Source organism: Cyprinodon tularosa, unplaced genomic scaffold (assembly GCF_016077235.1).
Source record: "Cyprinodon tularosa strain WSP-4 unplaced genomic scaffold, ASM1607723v1 ctg206, whole genome shotgun sequence".
NCBI lineage: Eukaryota > Metazoa > Chordata > Actinopteri > Cyprinodontiformes > Cyprinodontidae > Cyprinodon > Cyprinodon tularosa.
The window spans coordinates 1422709-1446355 of record NW_024038764.1 but is presented as its reverse complement, the minus strand read 5'-3'; the positions used below and the strand labels follow the sequence as shown (position 1 = coordinate 1446355).

The following is a 23647-nucleotide window of genomic DNA, read 5'->3' as shown; positions in this document are numbered from 1 at the left end:
CGTTATGGTTGAAATATCTTACTGGAAAGTTGGTAATTGCAAATTCAAAGACAAATGGAACACAGCATTATGCTAAAATGAGATGATGCATTGGAAAAGTTAGGATGGAGATAGATCACAGGTATAAAGCTCAGGATTTCATGTAAGACGCACAGTAAGCTCACTGGAGTTGATACATTTCCATGAAAATGCAATAAAGGTATGCACATAAAGTGCAACTTTTGCATGTTCATAAAGCTCTATGGCGTTTCTATGTGACTTAATGCAGAGCTAAAACTGATTTTGTCTGCAGCATGAACCTACTTACTGGTGAAAGCACAGTGGTACCATGAAATCCCCTAAGAAATACACAACAGAACATCCTGTACGTTTATACATAAGCTTCAAAAACTGTCTGAAGATCCTCTGATTTAAAAAAAAAAATAAAAGGATAATTCTAGTATGGAAAAGTTTCATCTTTTCACCAGCTTAAATGATTTTATTTCAAAAAGATAATTTAATAAAAAACAAAATCCTCAACTGAACTTCCAAAGATACTATCCTACAATAGATCAAAGCTTACCATCTCCAGATCCAACACACGATCCTAAAAGAAGGATAAAACACAATAGATCAGGATTCAGGAGGAAACTAAACCTAAATGTGCATGAGTGGAGTTTAAAAAAAAAGAATTAAATTTGTGGGTCCAGGTAAAAGCTAAGGACGAGTTGGAAGATAGAAACTCAACTGATGCATGTGATGGTGAAAAAAAAAAAAAAAAAAAAACCCTGAAAGAAGAGAGGAATAGGGTGTTCTAACATAACAAGGAAAGTAAACGCCGTGCCTAGGGAGAGTCTGTAGCACACAACAGACTTCTTATCACGCTCACAAAGACAAAATGCTCCATCCTCTCCTCCAGCTCCTGACTGATGTTCCCTCGCTAACGATGCATAAGTGATGCTCTGCCTCTTATCTGCCACTCAACCGCACACCTGCTTCTCCCTGCAGCAGGCTGCCTCTCTCCCTCTGCCTGCAATGTGTTGATGGTTTATAACAAGGGTCCTTTTTTTCCCCCTCCCGTCCCTTTATCACCATCTTCTTTTTAACTCGTCCGTGTCCCTCGTGCTTTCCGTTTTCTGCCTCTTCACATGTAAATCATCCTTTCATCGTTTAGTGTGTTTATGTGCGTATACACATCTGCTTTGCATTTTAATAGGGTGTAAAAGCGCCTGTGAAGCACTGGGGGCCAGTCCACTCCGGCTTAGGTGAGTAGGTGGCCTGCCAAGTGGAAAAGAAAAAAAAAAAAATGACAAGGCCTTTAGTGACTTTTAAACTCCAAGGCCTTGTGTCTGCAGTAATTAGCTATTTGCTCAAGCAAGCCCTGGAGGACACTGCCAGCCACACAGCTGTGCAATAATGTCGGGAACAGCATCAGAGAAATCGGATTCTTCCAAAAACAAACAGCTGACATGCTGAAAAGACAAAGGGAAAATGTGTCGTCTCTCTCTTAAAGTAGAAAGAGGGTAAAACAAACAGATTAATGAAAATACACGGATCTGACCTGAAGGCTTCTCATTTCTTCCTCCTTCCTGCGACTTCTCTCCAGCAGCTCTGCAAACGAGGAGATTGCGTCAGATAAGATCCTGCTGTTGATAAGCAGAGCTGTCACATCCATGTTCGCTGTACCTCAAATCCAGGCTTTGCTTTATGAACTCAAGAGTACAGGCTGCTCATTTACTAGAGTTCTTTGCTTCCCCCACATCCAACCCTTCCATCACAGGTGACAGAAAGGTAACCGCATAGAGTTCATTTTGTTTCTTAAGCCATTAGGTTCGATTTGTATATCTAGACATAGCTAAACTATCTATATATGTTCCCATGGTAACGAAGCCTGATGGCCTCATGTTGTTGGTTCATGCGGCCAGATTTAGAGAAAAAAAAAATCATCACAGCCTTTTTCCTCTTTTCTTTTATTCGACCTAAACATCTCAGTGTTGTGAAAATAGAAGAGACCAGGTTGGTTTTTCTCTTTTCAGTGCGAACATTTCAACCTCTGGCATCTGATTTTCAATGTTTAAATCTGTTAACAATTCTTTTCATCCATTTCTTGAATTATTATCATTATTCTTTTTGACCTTGATCAGACTTTTCAACATGAGCTCAGAACCTAATTAGCAATAATTGCTAACTAAACTACAGCTAAATAATGGATTCACCAGGACACGATTTGTTCTTAAAGTAACATTTTATATTCAATGAAGCAAATATAAAAAAACACTAAAAACAACTGCAGAAGCCCTCCTTTTCTTTTAAAGGTAATTATGTGTTCTCTGTTTTTGAGAAGGTAGCACAGAGAATAATAACCACTGTTCTCTGGAGTCCAAATGTCTGTCTGTGATTTTCTAAAGGGAGCTGCATGTGAAATGTATTTTCCTAACAAAATATTGCATCCACATCAGTTTTAATATTACACACTTATATCGTAATGCTGGCATTTATTTTGCTAAGTTCGGATTCTATCTCTTTGAAAAAGAAGCAATATCTTCAGGTTATACATTTTCTTTTCATTTATTTTCAGACCAGTAAAATCATTAAGGCAATTTTTCAGAGGATAACTCAAAATATAGATGCACTCATCACTGCCTGGCTTCGAAAAGCGTTTTAGATATGCAAATGTTATTTTTTCATGTTTATATTATATTCAAAGTGAAAGGATAAAAAAATGGATCCAGGCACTGTAAAAAAAATTAAATCTACATAATTTCTTAATATCGGTGCATTTATTCTTGAATTGAGGAGGAAAGTGAGACATTTTGCCAATGGAACGAGACAAATCACATTTAAAATAAGGAAAAAACAATTTAATTGTCTTATTTCAAGGGCATATTATCTAATTATCTTATTCTAAGAGTGAAAATACTCATTTCATTGGCAAACTATCTGATTTACCTACTCAAAATAAGGGTAAACACACTTAATTTAAGACATTTTTACTTATTTCTAGATCATTTTTCCAGTGGGGAGCCGAGGGGTGTCCAGCCATTAGTAAGATCACCTCACTTTACGACATCTCCTAAAGTATCATGATGTCACCAGTGCGAGTTTTATGTCAGCATTAGAGGGTGTAAAGACTGTTTAGGCCAGAAGACCAGCAGAAAAGCCTCTCCTGTCCAACAAAAAAAATCCACCTGTAACTGACAGGAAGGGCAATAATGAGCAGCAACATACTGGTGTTAAGCTCTTGTTTCTGTTAAATGCTTCTTCGAGAACTTGTGCGAAACCATTGCAACCTGCAGATTTAAGCCCCAGAAATGGATGCAAACAAAGAAACTGTCTTAAAGATCAAATAATTGAAATTTGGGACATGTAAAAAGTGTTACATTGATTTATGAATAGGCATGGGTATTGTTGCCAAAGTCCTGAATCGATTCGATTTTGATTCATTCAGTTCTAAATCGACTAATTTCGTTTCGATCTGTTTTTACAATAATGAAAGTGGTTCAACTGTGTTTCAAAATACTCATGTATTTTATTTTTTCCTGTCACATTAAACACAAAGTACAAACTTGTAAATCAGACAGTTTAAACTTGAGATGTGAACAAAACCGCAAACTTGTTTGTGAAAAGTGAAAAAGTGAAGCCCCACTCGAGCAAGCAGACTTGACACAGCAGACATGCATGAACTGCATTATCTCCACTGCACAAACCATATTTGCAGCGTTGTCTGTAACAACTACAGGGTGTTTGCTGGTCAGCCCCCATTTGTTAATGTCTTCAGCCAACCTGTTGGCTATATTTGCAGCTCTGTGGCTTGAAGTAATCTTGAGTGCATCTTTCCTGCTCATTTAAAAATGAACGTCAGGAGTGTCACTATAAAATTAATTTATCTCATTCCCTAGACATCGATTTTGCAAAAATGTAAAGGAATCGATTCAAAATCGATTAAATCGATTTTTTTGCCCAGCCCTATTTATGAACATATTTATGTTTATTTATTTATTACAGTTTTATACCAAATGGTGTTAAACTTTCTTCCATTATGTCAATATGGTAAAACTCTTTTCAGCAGCAGTTACAGCCTCTTGTCCTTTAGACAATGATGCCACAGGCTTAGCACAGCGGTCTTTGGCTAGTTTGGCTCATTTCATTTGCAGTACATCTTAGCTCCATCAGATTGCACCGGAGAAACCCGTGCAATCATTTTCAGATCTCTCCAGTTTTAATCAGACTCTTAAAGCCACTCCTTTGAGGTCTAAGCTGTATGCTTTATGTAGATGCCCTAAAAAAATAACTATAGCCAGTCTGAGGTCAGGAGCGCTCTGGAGCAGGTTTTCCTCCAGGATGTCTCTGTGCATGCTGCATTTATCTTTCCCTCTACAATCCCTGTAGTGCTGTGAATGCATTCCCCGTGCAATGAATGTTTCAGCATGCTTATTCATGATAGCAGAAGGGCATGGAAGGGGAATAGTTTTAGCTTTGTAGCGATCAAACAGTATTTAAATTGTGCTTTGCAGAGAAATCATGTTAAACAGAGCATCTTTTAGCCCTTATTATTAGAAGCATATGTTTTGTGGGTGTAAACAGCAAGTGTTTAATTACCGGCTGTGAGAGAGAGCTATAAATGGGGACCAGGAATAGGATTTATTTGGAACGATTTGATTTTTATAACATCGCTACAAAACAGCATAAAAGTGAGTCAACTGCTTTAATAAAAGCTTTCCATCTTTACCTCGCTCTCACTGCGTCTTTTACCTCTTTTGTTAATCCAACAACCATTTTCCGTCGCTGTTTCGCAGAAAAGCAAATAGAGGCCTCAATGTCAGTTACAGCTCATTAGGAAAACAGTTAGAAATGGAACCGTTAGATAGAAAAACACGATTGTTTACTGAAGACGACTGCAGCAGAAAATGATTAGGATGCTTTCTCACACATTTATAATGGTGGAGAAACAGAAGTGTATACAAAGTGAGAAAATTAAAGTTTTAAGTTCATGGAGGGCACAGACAGGATTCTCTAAGTGCCAATGCAAACAAAACAGTGACAAAAGGCGTCCAATTAAAGGGATTATTGCTCATAGAGACGCTGTGACAAGATAAAGAGATGTGAGTCTGACTCAGCTGAGTCAAAGAGTTCAGCTGCTGGAGTCTGTGATTTAAAGCTGGCTGTGCAGGTTAAATAGTCGCCTCTTTCCCACTATCGCTAGCTCAGCAGACTGATTTATCGCTTAGCGCATCAAGTGAGAACAAAGTCATCATAAGGGTGTTTTTTTGTTTAATAAGGCACTACCTTTCTTCTCAGTGCTGAGGGAGAGCAGCAGCTTCTCCTGTTGATCCAGGCTCTGCCTGAGAGCCTTCAGCTGGTCTCTGGTTTGCTGGTGTTGCTTCCTAAGGCGGCGATCCTTCGTGTCGCGCTCTTGCACTTCCTCACACAGCCAGCGCAGTTTAATCTGGTTCGTTTCGGAAAGACACAGGAAAAATTAAAAGTAAGAGGACAGATTTAACAGTCCTGATATAACTGACGCAATATGGGGCTTTTAAGTCATATGTAATCTTTAGATGAGTAAACAAATGATCGGGCTGGTTTTAATTTCTTTGAAACACAAAATCTGGAGAATCCTAAACATCTTGTGCTTTAATGCAATATCACAAACTATGGCTTGAGACCTCAAATCGTTTGAGTTTGAATGACCAACAATCCAATATGCATGAACATAAATTAGATTGTTCCTGTAAAAAATATGATCAATTATACGTACACACTCCAGTGGGAAACCATCTTTAAATCTTTAAATGTCAATTAGAATGTTTTAAATCAAAATCCAATTCTGTGTTGAAATCAGATCGTCATCAGCCAGATGACAATCTGTAGGAAGACTTGAAGTTATCCCTCTTTTATACCCTATATCACCTCTAACTGGAGTCTGAGTTTTTTTTTTTTGCAAAGAATAATAGGCAAAGGCACCAGATACTCTATATAAACTGCTGCAAATAATCAGAGTAGAATGGACATTTTGGCATATAGTGTACATGGCCACACGAGCCAGGTACACAGTAGCATTGTGTTAATTGGACAAATGATCATACCATTTTTACGCCTGAAAATTCAACACTTCCTGATGGTTTTTCTTTTCTCTTTCTCCTGTTTTATCAGCCTAATTTTAAACCGACCTCTCGTAATTCTGCTTTGGGTAAAACTATGTAATGTACTCACCTAATTTTATATGAAAGGTTTATGAAAAACTATGATGTTCAATAAAAAATAAACATTTAAAAGCCTATGGGGAGGTTGAGGTGGGATTTAGCAGAGATTTTGGAGACAAAATTCAAAAAGTGTTTAATTTGTATTTATTTTTAGCAGCAGTAAAAGCAACACTATCACAGCTCTGAACCGAAGCCCTGATTGTTTGACCAGCTTAAACACTAACTTTAAATCAGCTTTTCAAACATCTGGTCTGGTTGACCAATGCAAAGTCAACAGGTCTAACTGAACTACTCACAAAGCCCTCATTAGGCTGTACCATTTTACTGAAACAAAGATTAAAGATCCAGTGTTAAATTTTAATGAGTTGATGAAAGACATTTGGAACAACAATTAAAACATCAACATCAAAATCCTTGGTGGTGTATGTTTATTACAATTTAATCTAAATGGGTTTCCTTAGATAGAAAACTTTGAACCAATCTGACTGAATTGTTTCTGGAAAGTACCTTAAGATGGCATGCGTTGGAAATTGGTACTATATAAATAAACTGAATTAAATGTGGACTATATTCAAATAAACAGTCTCTGCTTGATGAAGAATTAATTTGTAGCAAATAAAGAAAAAAATTAGCATTTTATAGTATTGAATGCATACCGACTCAGTACAGGCTTAATGGGATCAGGGGGTTTTCAGGATCACAGCTCAAAAGGCTAATTGATTAATATGTCTCAATCGATTCATTTTCTTGTCTTTTTTTAAAGATTTTATATATTAATAAACTTTATGAATACTTCATATTAAACTGTTTTCCCTTTTTCTTGTCCTGATATTGCTAAAGAGTAACTAAGCCCATGTTTTTTTTTTGCAGATGAATTGTATTAATCATACCTTAGGGGCGTTATCTTTATATAGCTGTGCAGAGTTCGATATCTTTATGGAGAAATTGTTTAATTCTGCAATAAGTGCCCTTATAGTGCGTTTGATTTACTTTGAAGCTCCTAACCGGGAAAGTGGAGTTACGTAATCTCCCAGGCGAAGCTCTCTTAGCCCAGTGGGAGGCAGATCTTTTAGTTATCAGGCTCCTCTCCTGTGGAACCAACTACTAGTTTTAGTCTGTGAGGCAGAAACCCTGTCTACTTTTTGGGTAAGGCTTAAAACTTTCCTTTTTGATAAAGCTTATAGTTAGAGTGGCTCAGGTTATCCTGAGCTATCTCTATAGCTTTGCTGCTATAGGCTTAGAATGCTGGAGGACATAGGGACCCCTTTTTCATCATTCAGCTTCATTCTATCTCTACTCTTCTATTTTGCAGTATTTGTTAGTTCAATCTCTAAGGTTCTGCTCTCTCTGCTGTTTTTCATAGTAGCTCCATCTGGTCTGTTCCTGTTTGGCTGTGACCCCATCCTGGAGAGAAATATCAGCTGCCATCAACATGTTTGTTTATAGATGATGGAGCTTTGCCTGTTTTTCAGTGTAATCCTGTTTCTCTGACTGTAACTTGCTGGATGTGCTCTCTTTCATCCTCACAGCTGCCTGGCTGTGTTTCCTGGACAGGGCCGCCTGTGGAGCTGGTCGACAGTTGCCTTTTGTATCTCTGTTTGTTTTCTGTATGTCTGCTTCTGTCTCATTGAACCCCAGCCAGCCTGCAATCAGCTGATTGATAGAAAACTTTGAACCAATCTGACTGTTACTCTAAGTCCTAATGGAAGGAGGATAGTCCATTTTTATAAGCACCATAACACATCTTTAAAAGGACATTCCATTGTGCAGCAACCCAGAACACTGATGGCATACTCCATATAATTTACATGAACTGTACCAGTTTGTAGCTTAATGTATTTTATTTGCTTATGTTTTTTATTTCATAAATGGTCATCAACGTTTTAGCCATCAGTCCACATTTCAATATTGGTGAATGCCTAATAAAGACTATTTGAGCACAGTTTTCATATTTGGTACTTTATTTAATTTGCAAACAAAATGAAAAATAGAGAGTATATTGAAATAAGAATGATAAAGAAGCATCTGCACTGCATGAGTGAGTACCTTTGTCTCAGAAAGCCAACGATGCGGATCCTTGACCAATCCAGGTCTCTGAGAGATCGCCTGTTAAACCAGAATCAGAAGAAATCCATGAATGTACTGCACCAACATTGTTAGTACACCCCACAGAACCCTGTTCCTCATTCTGAGGTTGATAAATAGAAGTTTCAACACTCGTTCAAAAGATATTTAAAAACGAATTTCAGCGTTTAGTTAAACGACGTGAAGAGAAAAATAGAATGTGGTCAGACAAACAGGATATGGAAGAGAGTAAAAGAGCCAGCTGTCAAAACCCTTAACCTCAGTCAGAAGCTCCTGCCAACTTAAATTGTGATGCATGTGTTTAACAGCGTATGACAATACACACACACACCTTTGCAAAGAAGTGGTGTGTGTCATAAAAATGAGCTCAGGGACTGTGTTCCAGCCATCGTGGACAAGGTTGACAGCATCAGCAATGCAAGCTGACTGCCAACTCTTAATGACTGCAGAAACACACACACACACAAAACGATACACAGATAAGCAAAACTATGGCGCTCATTTGAGAGCTTCCATCCGCCAATGATGATAAGGAAGCTTTTACAGGGGAATTTTAACTGAAGGTTACCAGTCCACTCAATAATTCATTACTTCTGTGGCACAAAAAAGGAACACATGCTCATTTTGATGAAAAAAGAAGTTATAGTTTTTTTGCTGTTTTGTATTTCTGCTGTTTAGCTTTTTTAAAGTGGGCAGAAAAAAGCAAATATTCCTATACTGCTGTATCATAAACCTAAACTAGAACGCTATAGAGAAACATGAAAATGACACTAAATCTATCGAAAATGTTATCTTAACCTTCCAGGCTTTTGTTTGGATTTTGTTTTTCTATTCTCCAAGCTACATGGGATCTGTAGTACCTAATAATTTTAATAACTAGAACCTGTAATGATACAACAAGTACTTTAACAAAAAAAAAAAAAAGATGTCCTTACATGAGAACAGTTATATTATGTTTGCATTAATCTTAGACACTGGGTCTATTTTCCCAGCTGACAGAATAAAGATAGGATTGACTGAAAAAATAAACTTTTCAGACATTGAGGACTAAGGCAAAGAAGTAGTAATAATGGAGTAATTCAGGCATTTAGGATGGCTACACAAACATTTGAAAGTAACAGAAACCTCTGCAAAATTCAGTCCGCTTATCCAGAACAGCCAAATTGTCCTTTGGGGAAGGTTTCAAATGTGCAAACAGGTGTGTATCTAAATAAATACATTATAAATCAGTTGCATTGCCTGCAGTGGATAGAATTGTGAGTTAATACTTCCAGCAGACGGCAATAGCAAATAAAGTTTATATCCGTTGATAATTTCTGGTGCAAAAATTCTTTTCAGGTTAAAAAAGAACTAAGTAAACACTAACAGGACGAATTGTTGGCAAACATTAGCTACGTTTACATGCGCAAAATTTCCCCGATCCGATCCAAACCTTGGTTGATCGGAAATTCAAAATCTCAGTTTACATGGACACTAAATGAAATGATCCGATCATGACGTGTGTATACATGTACCAAGCGTTGGATCAGATTAAATCTTTTAAGCATGCGCAAAACTTCCTGCCAAACTTGGCAGTTCTGTCTGCGTCTGGTTTTTGGGAGGCCTGACAAACGATGCGCTCGGAGCGAGCGGAAAGAAAAACGGAGAGAGGAGGAAAAAAGCGCTTGGCAGCGAAATGTCCGAGAGAAAATGCAGAGAATGAGCGATTGAACCGGCGTGGGAGAGCGAGTGGGCTGTGGAGAGAGAAAAGAGGAAGAGGAGGAGGATAAATTCCTGCTTCCTGCAGCTTTAAATTAACTTATAAGTCGGCGTTCCTAGACTCCCCCCGCCATGTTGTTCACAGCGAGAGCGACCGGTGGTTTCCTGTTGTTGACAAGGCGGAAAACGTCACGCTGACGTCGCACACATGCGCAGTGAAGATTATTTTACTCTTTAGATCCGAATGGGTGTTTACATGGATGCCAATCGGAATGGCGATCGGCAAAAACCACCTCTCTCATTCGGAATTAAATTTAGATCCGATCGGACCGAATCGGATTAGAATCTTCAGTCTGACATGTTTACATGAAACATTTTTGATCTGATCAGGCCTTCAATCCGATTAGTTGTGTCCATGTAAACGTAGCTAGTGTTTTATTTGAAAATATATATATGCGGTATTTTTTTCTAGGCATAGTATGTAACACAAATGCAAGCATTATAAGTCATACAGCAGAGATGGGGACTCGAGTTTGTGACTCGTACTCGAGTCGCACTTAAGTCGCATATTTAATGACTTCAGACTCGACTTAGACTTGCATTTAAAGGACTTCAGACTCGACTGAGACTCGTGATTTCCGACTTGTGAACAATATTTTATTCCAGTGTAAAAACACTTATTCAAGTGTTTTTTGTTTTACTAACTTGACTGATCGCCGCTTGCCTTACCCGCACACAGAAGAAAACTCAAAGACCCAAACCGTGAAGCACTCAAGTTCAAGTGTTTTATTTATACAAAAAGCCACAGCAAAAGTGGCATAATAAAACAGTCCTTTTCTTCTCCTGATAAAACCTAAAATTCAAGAGTTTTCCTTAAAAATCAGAGGCTGGAAGTTGGGCTCCGCTTGTTATGCTGCTTCAGGTGCAGGTGATCAACCTGCAGCACCCACTGGCTGATCCACAGACTCTGCGGCGCTCCAGCACTGTTCCACTCCCTGGCGTTCCACACCCCTTTCCAATCCGATCCAGCTAAAAAGAGAAGCAGGGAGAACGCCAGCAACCACGCGCAAAAACCCCGTCGGAAGATATATTCCTGTTTATGCTTTAAGCGAGGGGGAGCGCTACTTACAGGCGAGGTTCCTCCTCTGCCCTAATACTCCTTACTGGGCCATCTGTGCACCCGCCTGCCTCTCCCCCAGCAGCGCGTCCGTCTCTGTCACCTGCAGATTCCGTTCTCCTTCTCCTTTCCTTCAGACTCCTTTTATGTCGGCTTTAATCAGCCCTTGCTCACACCTGAGCGCAGCAATTACGCAGCGCAATTAATGCACTCCGCCTCCTCAGACAACTACTTCAGTCCAGTGCGCATGGATTGTCACAAGGGAAAAACAAACCAAAACAACCCAACATGCAGGAAAAATTCAAAAGTCTAAAATAAAGGAAAACAATCATATAAAAAAGAAACATCAAAACATGCAAAGCTTAAGAAGAAAATACAAAGAAAAACAAATCATATCTTCCTCTCCAAACATGCAAAGCATAAAACTAACATTAAAATGAAAGAAAACCATAAATCATATTTTTCCCTGTGCAACACACTGACGTCACTGACGCAACATTACGTGGACGGCAGGATTGTGATTGTTTTGTTTTTCCACAGTCCTCATTTTAATAAAAGAGCAGATATTTACTGCTAAAACTAGGAAAAGTTGTAACCACAAATGTCAGGAAATACTGTAAGAAAATGCAAAATTTATCTGGAAAAATTTTTTGCGTGTGCTTTTTTTAATTGTATTTTTCATTTAGCAGTTCAAGATAATGATAATTCCATAGATATAATAGCGACCTTTAAGCTATACCTTCTCAGTGACGGAGATGAAAACACAAGGAGAAACAAGCAAGCACAAAAATTATTGCACTTTTTTAAATTAATCAAGTGATTAGAATTTTTTGTGCGATTAATTGATTATTGCGACAGGCCTTCTCAAGACTTGAGACTTGACTTGGACTTGAGCTCTCAAGACTTGAGACTTGACTTGGACTTGAGCTCTCAAGACTTGAGACTTGACTTGGACTTGAGCTCTCAAGACTTGAGACTTGACTTGGACTTGCAAAAAATGACTTGTGAACATGTCTGTCATACACTGACAAAGGTTGCCCTCACCTCCATTATTTGAAACTGACCCTTCAGCAAACCTAAATCTACGCTTTCCTTCATCTCTGAATTCTCATGTCTCTTCTTTCCATACCTTAAATGAAACTTAGCTGGCAGTCCAGCTATAGTTCGTGATCCATTCACATTCAATTTGTAATTTTCCATCTACTCAAACTATAAAAGTTGAGTCTTTCTCTGCTGCGGGCAACATATTGATTCCCAACCCCTCCCTCTCTCCGGCACAAAAACACACTTGAATGTTGCATTGGCCCCATGTTAACCCAAAGACACTAAATCAATACGTGATCAGGAGCCAGAGGAAAACTTATTGGGTTACAACTTAGTGCCTCTGTCTTTAGATTTTAGCTACATTTTAGCCAATAAATCACTGTAAAAAAAAAGTAAGAAAAGGCAGCAGCATGTTTTGCCTGTCTGATTCTTCCCTGATACGCGGTGAAACAAACTGAATCCGAGAGCTACAGTGATAATCAAAACACAGCATGCATTCAAACATCTAAGGAGCCACACAGCAGCTCACAAAGACATGAGTGTGAGCAAGAGAGGTAAAGACACCATGTAGCTAGAATGTAATTATTGGTAGTGTAAGAAAACAGCTAAAAAAAAAAATCTCACACCACTATGTTGCTACATGTTACTTGTTTTCAATTGTTCTTCTAGCACTTTTACTTATAGCAACCAGGGTAGGAAATCTGAATAAGATGTAGAGAAATATTACAAGTATTACATTTGCAGTTATAATTTGACCTCTTCACACTTGGATAACCTCTGTCAAGAATTACTACGATACTATAATTATTTTGTGCACATTTAGGTCTCAATTAAAACAAGCTTTTACAATATTGTTAGCATCTGTAAGCATGCATTACTCCTTTCTCTGCACAGCGCTTTTGTGGCTTTTTCATACCACAGGATCTGATTCGAGTCGCTGAAGGATGTTTATTAATCAACTGACTATTTTCAGCAGGAGAGAAATGGACTGAAATCTAGGGCAGATAGATATTTGTGGACAGAAGCTAAGGCGGAAAATCCTGCTCTCAAATAATTGAATGTGGCAACAATGGCTAGGACACTAAAAGCTCTGCTGCTGATGGCAGAGAACACGCCTCTCACTTCCAAACACTGGGAGGGAAAACAACTGGATGTGTTTAATTTTTCTTTTTTTGTTGTTTATTTTACAGGTAACACAATAATAATAAACCCAAAGTGTAAGAATAGGTAATTAACTACATGTGTGTTTATTATTGTATCATTATTTGCAGCATATAATCATTTTGGAGAGGGATTGGGGCATAAACCTTGGAATCTTTAGGTTGTGAGTTCGAGCCCCACTCCCACAGACTGCCATTTTGGGTCTTTGAACAAGACCCTTATCCCCACACTGCTCCCCGGGAGCCCCACGAGGGCAGCCCACTGCTCCCCAAGAGGATGGATTAAATGCAGAGGTAGATTTCTCCAATGTGAGATCAATAAAAAAGTTCAATTATTATTAATTATTTAAATCAATGTTTTTAATTATGTCAACCTATATTCTAAAGCTTAGATCCAGATTTATGTAAGCTAGGATTGATCTGTAGGCTAGGGGTGTGCAAAATAATCGTCATGATGATGCATCGTGATTCTAATTTTCATGATCTACTGCATCGATTCTTGACGCCAAGTATCGATTATTTATTTAAAAAAATGAGTAAATAAAATTGCATGAATGGTTGGCGAACATCAGCCAAAAACAAGTGTAATACAACTTCCAGTCCAGTAGATGTCGCTGCGGATGTGTTAATGCACACTGCCTTGTGTCATAAGCATTTCTACTGCGCCGAGTCATTCAAAAACAAAACATGGAGGAGAAAATATTGCAATGCATCGCAATAATTCAAGTATCGTGATGCATCGCGATAGAATCGCATCGTGGCCTGTGAATCGTGATTCGAATCGAATCGTGACTTCTTTGGCAATACCCACCCCTACTGTAGGCTGTTCCTAGAAGCAAAACACATGCTTCTATAGCTTCATTTTAATAGAGTAATACATAATACAGGAGCATATTGATCTAAATATCTGAATACAACTTTGTGACAAGGTGTTTCTAAACCGTGAAGATAAAGTGCAGATTTTTTCTTGAGCCACTCTGTCCTGAGCTGTAGCAGACAACAATGCTGTTGCTCAGGATTAAAGAGCCTTTCTTCTACTGTCAATCGAAAACAGGCAGGATGAATTCCTCAAGGCTCTCTGCTTTGGTGCCTCAGACTGGCTCACTGCTGTGCAAAGGCCTCTATCTCTGGGAGAGAACAGCCATACATCAGAGCATGTGACCGCGTGGGAGGATGAGACATGTCGCAGCTTCTCGCACGCTCTCTTAACTTTTCCTCAAACCATCAAAGCCTGTTTGGCTCCGCGGCAGACAAACAGGAGGTGAAACCGCTGAGAAACGTAACAAGTAGGCAGGGAGTTAAAAGTGCTGTCTGAGGGCTTGAAAGTGGGGAAAAAAATATCACCACAATATTTTTATTCCTTTTTTTAAAGCAGAACTGCCATGAAATCTGAGGCTTCGCTACCTGTACTTTAAATATAACACCGCCTGGTTTTTGCTTCTTCTAGAGCGCGGGGGAATGTGGTGTTTTTTTTTTTTTTTTTTGGAAGCCATATGTTTGTTTCACCTCCCACTGGGAAAATGGAAAGAGATGGGGAACGTTGAGATGGAAACAGATGGGGGGAAACTGCTCAAACTAACAAGTGAGCAAGTGAAGATGTTAAAGAAGGAAATTATCCAAGAGATCTCCATATCTTCACTAATCATCTGACAAAAGAAGTCAGTAGAAATGAAAGAGAACACAGAGAAAGGAAGTAGATCCTGGAAAGAAAAAGGTGCATGAGGTAAAATGATGCAGAGAATTCACACCTTGTGTTATTTCTCTCATTCAGTCATGTTAGACCTGCACAATGGATGCATTCATTATGCGTTATTCCAGCTCTTGTTGTATTTTAAGGGATTTTGTCCTGATGAAAGGTGAACCCCTCACCTGTTTCATTCTTTTGCTGCTTCTATCAGGTTTTCTTTCAGAAATGCCCTTTTGCAGCCTTCTGAAGCAAAGTGTCCCCTCATCATGATGCTGCAAACGCCATACCTCCCTGTCAAAGTGGGGTGTTCAACCTGGAGTGTTTAGCATGAAGGCCAAATAGGACCTCTGTTTGGACCCTGCAGACCAGAGCAGCTTTTTCCACACCTCTCTTCTTGACATAATTCCATAAAAAGCCCAAATTTTTAGACTGCAGGACAAAAAGCTGCCCTGTCAATTTAATCTAACACCTGAGGTTCAGATCTCTGCAGCTCCACCAGAGTTCCCAAGTTTAATCAGCCTGTCAGTTTAACCAGACACCTTTAGTGTATTACAGACCTAAACTTCTTCACAATCCCATGTGAAACCTGTCATTTACTGATGAACTGTGAAGCTAGTGTAGAAAGAAGAAACGTGATTAGTTATTTAAAATAAACCCATCATTTTCATTGAATTGCAAGATGAAAGCATTAAGTATCTTTTCAAATAAGGTTCAATTTTGGAATATAAAGAGCCTGATAGTAGCTGTTTATCTTTTAGTGACTTTAAATCCTGAAATGCAAAAAGAATCAACGATCAGGATGCATGCCGCCACATTCTTTATGTAAAGTGTGATCTGTTATGGGCTGTCTGACTGTAGTACAGATTAGCTGGTCTAGCTAGAATCCAACTGACATAAATCCACACTAGAGGATAGATAAGGAGAAAACAAAAATAATGTGGAGGCTTCAGGATGATTGTATGTATAATCAGAAGTCTTTGACATAATATAATAATCGTGATTCTTAGGTAAAAAATATAATTCCACACCACTCAACTATATAACAACCTTTTTAATCAGAAAATATTTTTTCTGACACACAACCAATGTTCCCTCCATGTAACACTCCTTTTTCAAACTGCTTCTGCTTTCCCCCCCCCGGAATTTCATTACATTATATAGAAATAGACAACAGTTATTTTTGCTTGTCATACTAAATTAAATAAAGATATATAAAGAAAATGAATAGGAAATTAATTTATCTTATTTTTATTCAGTTTCCAATTCTTATAGCATCTCTTTAATATGTTAGTACCTCTTGGATGTGCAGCTGTCTGGCACACGATCTACTCCTCAATCCCAGTTTCAAATATTACTATCTAATCAGTGTTATAATCAATATGAATACATTTAAGAGTTGTATTTGGATGAATATGATTAAAAAAGGTAAATAAATGTCCTTATTCAGTGCATGAAAAACCACTCGGATGCATAAATAAATGATCCAGCAGGAAGAAGAATGTGTGGAGGCCCAAATTATTTATCATTCAAGGCTTCCAAAACAATGAAACTCAACGGTTTTTAACAGCTATCCAAAATCCACACAGATAAAGACATACCTGTTCACTGCACAGTGTAATGCTCTGCTTTTTTTTTTGTTTTGCTTTTTTTGCTCAATTCAAGTACATAATGAAGCAAAAACATAAATCAATCAATTAGCACATTCTCAGATACGGTGGCTGCAGCACTTAGATGTGAGGAGCTAAAGCGGATGTCACAGCTTCTAGATGTTTGTGCTCAAATAAACATGAAAAGTAGCACAAACATCCAGAAATCATCCTGAAGTGGCATATTTTGACAACCATATCAGAAGTGAGAAGAGAAAAATGTGAAAAACAGATGCAATGTAATGTATGGTGGTGATATTCATTATTTTCTTTACCCTTAGAGTTAGAATTCAACTTTATTTTCATTACACTGTCACAAATGGATGTTGAATAGAGAATGCAGGCATTTTTATCTTTGGATATTATTCATGAAATGCTTAAACCCTTATACAATTTAAAGCAGAAATGCTAAAAAAAAAACAATGTAATTAAAGACATAAAGACAAAGAGTAACAGGAATTTAAACTGTGTCACAGGCTACAGCACACATTTGCAGAATGTAAATGCTTTAATGTGAACTAAAACCTTTAAAGGGTGAAACATCTCTTTTGTTCCAGAGCAGGACTGCCATCCTGGGCAAAGCTGAACTCTTACATGTAACATAATACATCTCATGACGTTTTTTTGTTTTTCATTTTAAGTTGCCCCAATCACTTCAACTAAAGGTAGATTAATGGAAATGACTGTTGTAACCTCTTATTATTTTAATAAACGATGTAACTTGCTATGATCCCTGGTTTGTAACAAGTTTATTATTGTTATAAGCAGATTTTAAACTTGTAATAAACCCGGCCTCAGCGTGCACAGTTTACTGGGTGGGTTACATATATACCCATAAACATCAAACATTTGAGGAACATTGCACACAACTGCACTCATCAGCAACCATTTACTGTGTCCCCCATTTTTCTACGTTCAGTGTTTGGTGGTTTTCCTATAATTATCATCATGGTGCCCAACTGGAGGCTCTAAAGAGGAAACCTATTTCTTCTAAACCTCTTTTCTGTTATTATCCCTCATTAAGCCGATCACTTGTAGGTTTGACGTCTTGATGGATTAGAGACAAGGTAAGGTGTTGGCACGTGTCCGACTGCATCAGCACTGGACCAGAACGAGAAATCCATGAGGACAGATGAGAACAGGCAGGATTCATTAGTGTTTAGCAGGTTTGGAAGGCTAGGTGCAAGTATTTAAGACAAGGTGTATTTGAACCATGTACAGGTCCTTCTCAAAATATTAGCATATTGTGATAAAGTTCATTATTTTCCATAATGCAATGATAAAACTTGAACATTCATATATTTTAGATTCATTACACACTAACTGAAATATTTCAGGTCTTGTCTTGTCTTAATACGGATGATTTAGGCATACAGCTCATGAAAACCCAAAATTCCTATCTCGAAAATTAGCATACAATGAAAAAGGTCTCTAAACGAGCTATGCACCTGATCATCTGAATCAACAAAATAACTCTAAACACCTGCAAAAGATTCCTGAGGCCTTTAAAACTCCCAGCCTGGTTCATCACTTTAACCCCAATCATGGGTAACACTGCCGACCTGACTGCTGTCCAGAAGTCCATCACTGACACCCTAAAGCAAGAGGGTATGACACAGATATTTCTGAACCAATAGGCTGTTCCCAGAGTGCTGTATCAAGGCACTTCAGTGGGAAGTCTGTGGGAAGGAAAAAGTCTGGCAGAAAACGCTGCACAATGAGAAGAGGTGACCGGACCCTGAGGAAGATTATGGAGAAGGGCTGATTCCAGACCTTGGGGGAGCTGCGGAAGCAGTGGACTGAGTCTGGAGTAGAAACATCCAGAGCTACTGTGCACAGGTGTGTGCAGGAAGTGGGCTACAGGTGCTGCATTCCCCAGGTCAGGACACTTTTGAACCAGAAACAGCGGCAGAGGCGCCTGACCTGGGCTACAGAAAAGCATCACTAGACTGTTGCTCAGGTTTACATGTAATTTGGAAATCAAGGTACCAGAGTCTGGAGGAAGGCTGGGGAGAAGGAAATGCCAGAAGTCCAGTGTCAAGTACCCACAGTCAGTGATGGTCTGGGGTTCCATGTCAGCTGCTGCTGTTGGTCCACTGTGTTTTATCAAGAGCAGGGTCAATGCAGCTAGCTATCAGGAGATTTTGGAGCACTTCATGCTTCCATCTGCTGAAAAGCTGTATGGAAATGAAGATTTCATTTTTCAGCACGACCTGGCACCTGCTCACAGTGCCAAAACCCCTGGTAAATGGTTTACTGATCATGGTATCACTGTGATCAATTGGCCTGCCAACTCTCCTGACCTGAACCGCATAGAGAATCTGTGGGATATTGTGAAGAGAAAGTTGAGACGCAAGACCCAACACTCTGGATCAGCTAAAGGCTGCTATGGAAGCATCCTGGTCCTCCATAACACCTCAGCAGTGCCACAGGCTGAATGCCTCCATACCACGCCGCATTGAAGCAGTCATTTCTGCTAAAGGATTCCCCACTAAGTATTGAGTGCATAACTGTACATAATTATTTGAAGGTTGACTTTTTTGTATTAAGAACACTTTTCTTTTATTGGTCAAATGAAATATGCTAATTTTGTGAGATAGGAATTTTGGGTTTCATGAGCTGTATGCCAAAATCATGCCTATTAAGATAATAAAAGACCTGAAATATTTCAGTTTGTGTGCAATGGATCTTAAATATATGAATGTTCAAGTTTTATCATTGCATTATGGAAAATAATGAACTTTAACACAATATGCTAATATTTTAAGAAGGACCAGTATATGACCATAATTGTCTAATTTTGCAGGGCACCATTTGCCAAGTATTAAGAGCATTAGTTTCTTTAAAAGTTGAAAATAATAATCATGATTGTAAAATAGTATTGTTACTAACTTCAGCCACCACACTACTTTTAACTCTGTCTCGTCCTAATAAAACACGCTTATGATAAGCAGGCCAAACGATAACTTGAAACCCCACCTGGGAGTAATTAAACAGGCCAACATATTTCACAGTTACAGTTTTATGCATCCAACCAAAAATACACAAGAGGCATAATCAAACCATAACACAGGAATGCCTCTCATTAATGTCCATAGCAATCCCCTTCTAAATATTCCCTGGATTCTTAAACTGAAGGGCACCGTCTGGAGAAATCAAACGATCTATCACTACTGTAGAAGTGGATTCTGAATCTGCAGGCAAGAATATATTCAATTCTGCTATGGATATATATATAAAAATAAATAATTATACATATATATTATTATCAGATCTGTACAGCTTTAATTCTATCAAGCTAAACACTGAAAAGCAATAACTATAAGTTTGCTCTTTGTCTCTGGTTGATGGTATGTGGACTTCCATAATTTATCATACTCCAGTGGTGGATTATAGGAGCTGAAACAATCCTCTTCCAGGACGGTACAAGTGGTTAAGGACGGGTTGTAAACATGTAGTAATACCTGTAGTTTGTCTTCACCATTCCTCGCCAGGCTACGGCAGACTGCATCAAGCTCTTCCCCAAGAGAAGTAAGCACCGTTTCTTGGTCAGCTTCCATTGTCAAAACCTTCTTTTCCAGCCTAGCAAGCTCCGACTCAGAAACGCGTCTCCGCTCACCTAATCTCACCTGTAGAAGACAGCAGTCGATTGGTTGATGTAAAGCTGTGATAACTTTCCTAATTCTTATTATTAGCAACCAGCATTTTCCTTCCACGCAATACTAGAAATATTTTCACAATAAAACATAGAATTACGGTAGTCTCTACTAAATTAAACTGAAGCACACATACAGTGCGATCCAAAACTATTGATTTGATGTGTCTGATCAAAGAAAGAAAGAAAGAAAGAAATAGAAAAAGAAAGACAGAGAAAAAAATATGGACATAACAGCTAAAGAAAAGAAAAAGAGCAAAAGAGAGGAATAAAGACATAAAAATGTAAGAAAAGTCTACAGCAAAGAAAGACAGGAGAGAAAGAAAGAGCCTTCAATATTCTGATATAGTCGAGCACAACCAGTCCCATTCAGCAGCCCCTTATAGCCAGAGCCCACCTGTGTGTGATCTGGTCTCACAATAAATCAAACGGTTCATTGAAGGTCTCAGAGGTTTGTTATAGGATATTTATTGAAAAAAAACAGCAACATAGGGAAAAAAAGAGCAAAGGAGGCGGCAGAGGAAGAAAGTTTTGGAGTTGGGTTATAAGACAACATCTGAGCCTTTAAGCATCTTCCAGCGCAGTTAAAGGAACGCCATAAAATCACTATGGAGCGAAACACATGCTATTGCTAAAAGAAAAGAATTTAAAATCTGGTTGGTCTACATTAAACAGAGCAACAATAAAATGGTTTAACCTACTTTGGTAACAGTAGTCTCGGAGTCATACCTAAATGACTGAAGCTGTAGCTTCAAAAGAACGATTCAGGTGTGCTGAACGCAAACACCAATGGTCAAATATGTAAAAGCTACTTCAGCTAGGCGCTGTGCAGCACTGGTCTTTATTTTTGGTTAGTATCTGCAATATTTCAGGGTCTCTAACAGGACAAAGCCAATCAATATGTCAGAGGACAGAAACCTGGATGATCAGTGCTGCCTGGGGAATATGAATCATTATCTCCTGGCTGAGATAATAAACCTCTCATGTTCCATGAATAGGAACCTGATTTCTTAACCAATTTCAATTCGATACATGTCTGCCCTGAAAAAAAGCTGCATAGAACCTCTCAGGTCTGTGTGGAGGAGGTGAGCTGGCATCAATATTTCATTAGCTGCTTAAAACACCTGCGGTCGCACTGATGATGACGCTTTCTCAAATCATACTCAGGGAAATAAAGAAAGAAGGAAAGAAAAGTTCTTTATTTTTCTACATGTTTACTTCAATATGATGCTTCTGGATGGCCTCTATATACAAACACAAAGTACACACACAACCCAGCAGAGCCTGGCTTACTTTGTCTTCCAGATCCTGTTTGAGTTGCTGATATTTTCTTTGGAGAAGAGAGTGTGCTTCGTCTTTAGTGCCCAGCTGCGCCACCAGCTTATCACACTCATCCTTCATCCTGTCCAACTTGATGTTCAGTGCCGCACACAGCTCCTTGTCCGACGCCGCATCCGCCTGCGAGGGGAGGGATGTGTTTTCAGAGCTGTGATGCATAAACATGCAATCAGACGAGATCGCCCAGGCTGTTCAGCTTGAATTTAGGCAGCTTACAATTTGTGTGGAAGCGGTTAAAAGAAAAAAATATGCGTTCCGCAAAAGCAGTGGTGCATAATGAACTTCATCAGTCACAAAAAACAAACTTCTTTCAACTTTTACAGATAGACAAAGTAGTTCATCATTGTGAAGAAGGACTCATTTGATCTAACTGAATATAAGTCAGAGGTTTTTTAGTGTGCATTTGTTTTTAGCCCCATTTTTATAAGTTGCCCCTAAATTAATAATTAGAAGTGAGCAAAACTGACAGAGCACACTATGATGATCTCAGGGGTAGAGTATTGAGGTAGCAACATTGGCTGTATCTAAATATGTGTACTTATGCGTTCTCATGTGCTTGTGAACGTCATCAGCCTCAGTCCTAGTATTGTTCCAATTCAGCAGACCAAGAACGGACAAAGTCCCTGGATGTTGTTCTCCCCCCTCCCTCTTTAAAAGTTCAGATGTTGAGAAGACCGTAGCAACCAATGGACCTCCAAGGCTAACGGCAGCCAAGGCTAACGTTGCCAGTCTGCAGCAGCCCTCTTTCGGCATAGACGTGTGTGAAGTAGAGCTGGCTCTGATGGCGAGTTTTTTTTTTGTTTTATTTAACAAAATGTTCATTTGATTTGTGTTTATCTGACTGTGTTCAATATTATTCCCCCACTAAATAAAAAAGTTATTATCTAGAGACTATTAATAATAGGAGGTGAAATGCAGCTCCAGATGAGCCGAGCGTGTGGTGACGTCACAAGTACGTTTCTGTTCCAATTGACCCGTATTTATGCTGCATGCTCCCGTTCTCCCAGATTCCCTACTTTCCTGTGTTCTTATCAAGAACGTACTTTGCGAGAGCACGAGTCCGTACTCGCATTCTTGTGAATTTAAAAACAGCCAATGTGTTGAGGGAAGATTATCCATCTAAACACAACGGAACACCTTTGGGGTTGAACTAGAACTGACCTTCTAATCCAACATCAGTGTCTGACCTAAGAAATATATCTGGAAGAACAGATTAAAGTTGCAATTGTTGCAGCTGTTAATGGTAAAGAAAAAAACAAACAAACAAACTAAATGTAATTATTATGGGGTGTACCCTGAAGTTGTTCTCGTTCTCTAGGCTTTGTGCCTGTCCACTCATTTCTGAAAAGTTTGGTATGAAAACTCTTTACTTTAAAGCAAAGCGTTGTGAAAAACAGAAACAACGGACGGGAAGAGATAGGAGGGACATGAAACAAAGGAAGAAAAAAAAAATTGGAGCTGGAAGTGCGAAGTACCAAATTAGAATTGAAGGGGAGCAGAAAAAAGGATTAAGATAGAGGGAGGCAGCAAGAGGGAAGACAGAGTGGAGAGGAAATCAGACTTGAGAGGACAAGGAAATTAGAATATTTTAAGCTTTTTCAGGCAGTTGACTGTATCACAATTGCAATACAGGCTTCTGGCTGTGCTCTATTGGGTTATAGGGGTGTGTAAGGAGGGGGAGGGGGGGGTGGTTTGAGACATCTGGTGCACCCTCAGGCAAGTTTTTAAAAACATTTCAGCAAATGCCCTTGTCCTTCCTGCACTTGGAAATGACACCATTACAATGAGCTATGTCACATATTAATGCCATTCAGCAAAGCTAATGGGCTAAACTCAAGCATATCAGGGAGGACCATGCCCCTGAAGATACGCTCTACCCAGGAGGGCTCATCATTGGAGATATTGAACAGAGGGAGGGTGGCTGGATTCTGGGGAGTGAGTTAAGTAGAACAGTGCTATCGCCGCCACAGCCTTGATGAGACCACCGAGGTCTGATATGTGGGTTTTTAAATATTCACGCTCGGAGGTTTGGCGCGGC

At 38.9% G+C, this 23647-nt stretch overlaps 1 protein-coding gene across 3 annotated transcripts in view; it reads right to left on the bottom strand.

Moving 5' to 3' along the window:
- Nucleotides 1–23647, bottom strand: part of LOC119783500 (centrosomal protein of 128 kDa-like) — a 73789-nt gene that overhangs the window by 20974 nt on the left and 29168 nt on the right. For 2 of the 3 annotated variants that reach the window (XM_038285058.1, XM_038285060.1), the window contains 6 exons: nt 21565–21729; nt 20081–20245; nt 8226–8285; nt 5266–5425; nt 1541–1590; nt 563–586 (listed from right to left, as the gene is read on the bottom strand). In XM_038285058.1, the coding sequence (XP_038140986.1) occupies nt 563–586; nt 1541–1590; nt 5266–5425; nt 8226–8285; nt 20081–20245; nt 21565–21729 (624 nt within the window). The remainder of the gene's footprint in view (nt 1–562; nt 587–1540; nt 1591–5265; nt 5426–8225; nt 8286–20080; nt 20246–21564; nt 21730–23647) is intronic. The other variant, XM_038285059.1, reaches the window with a different exon arrangement.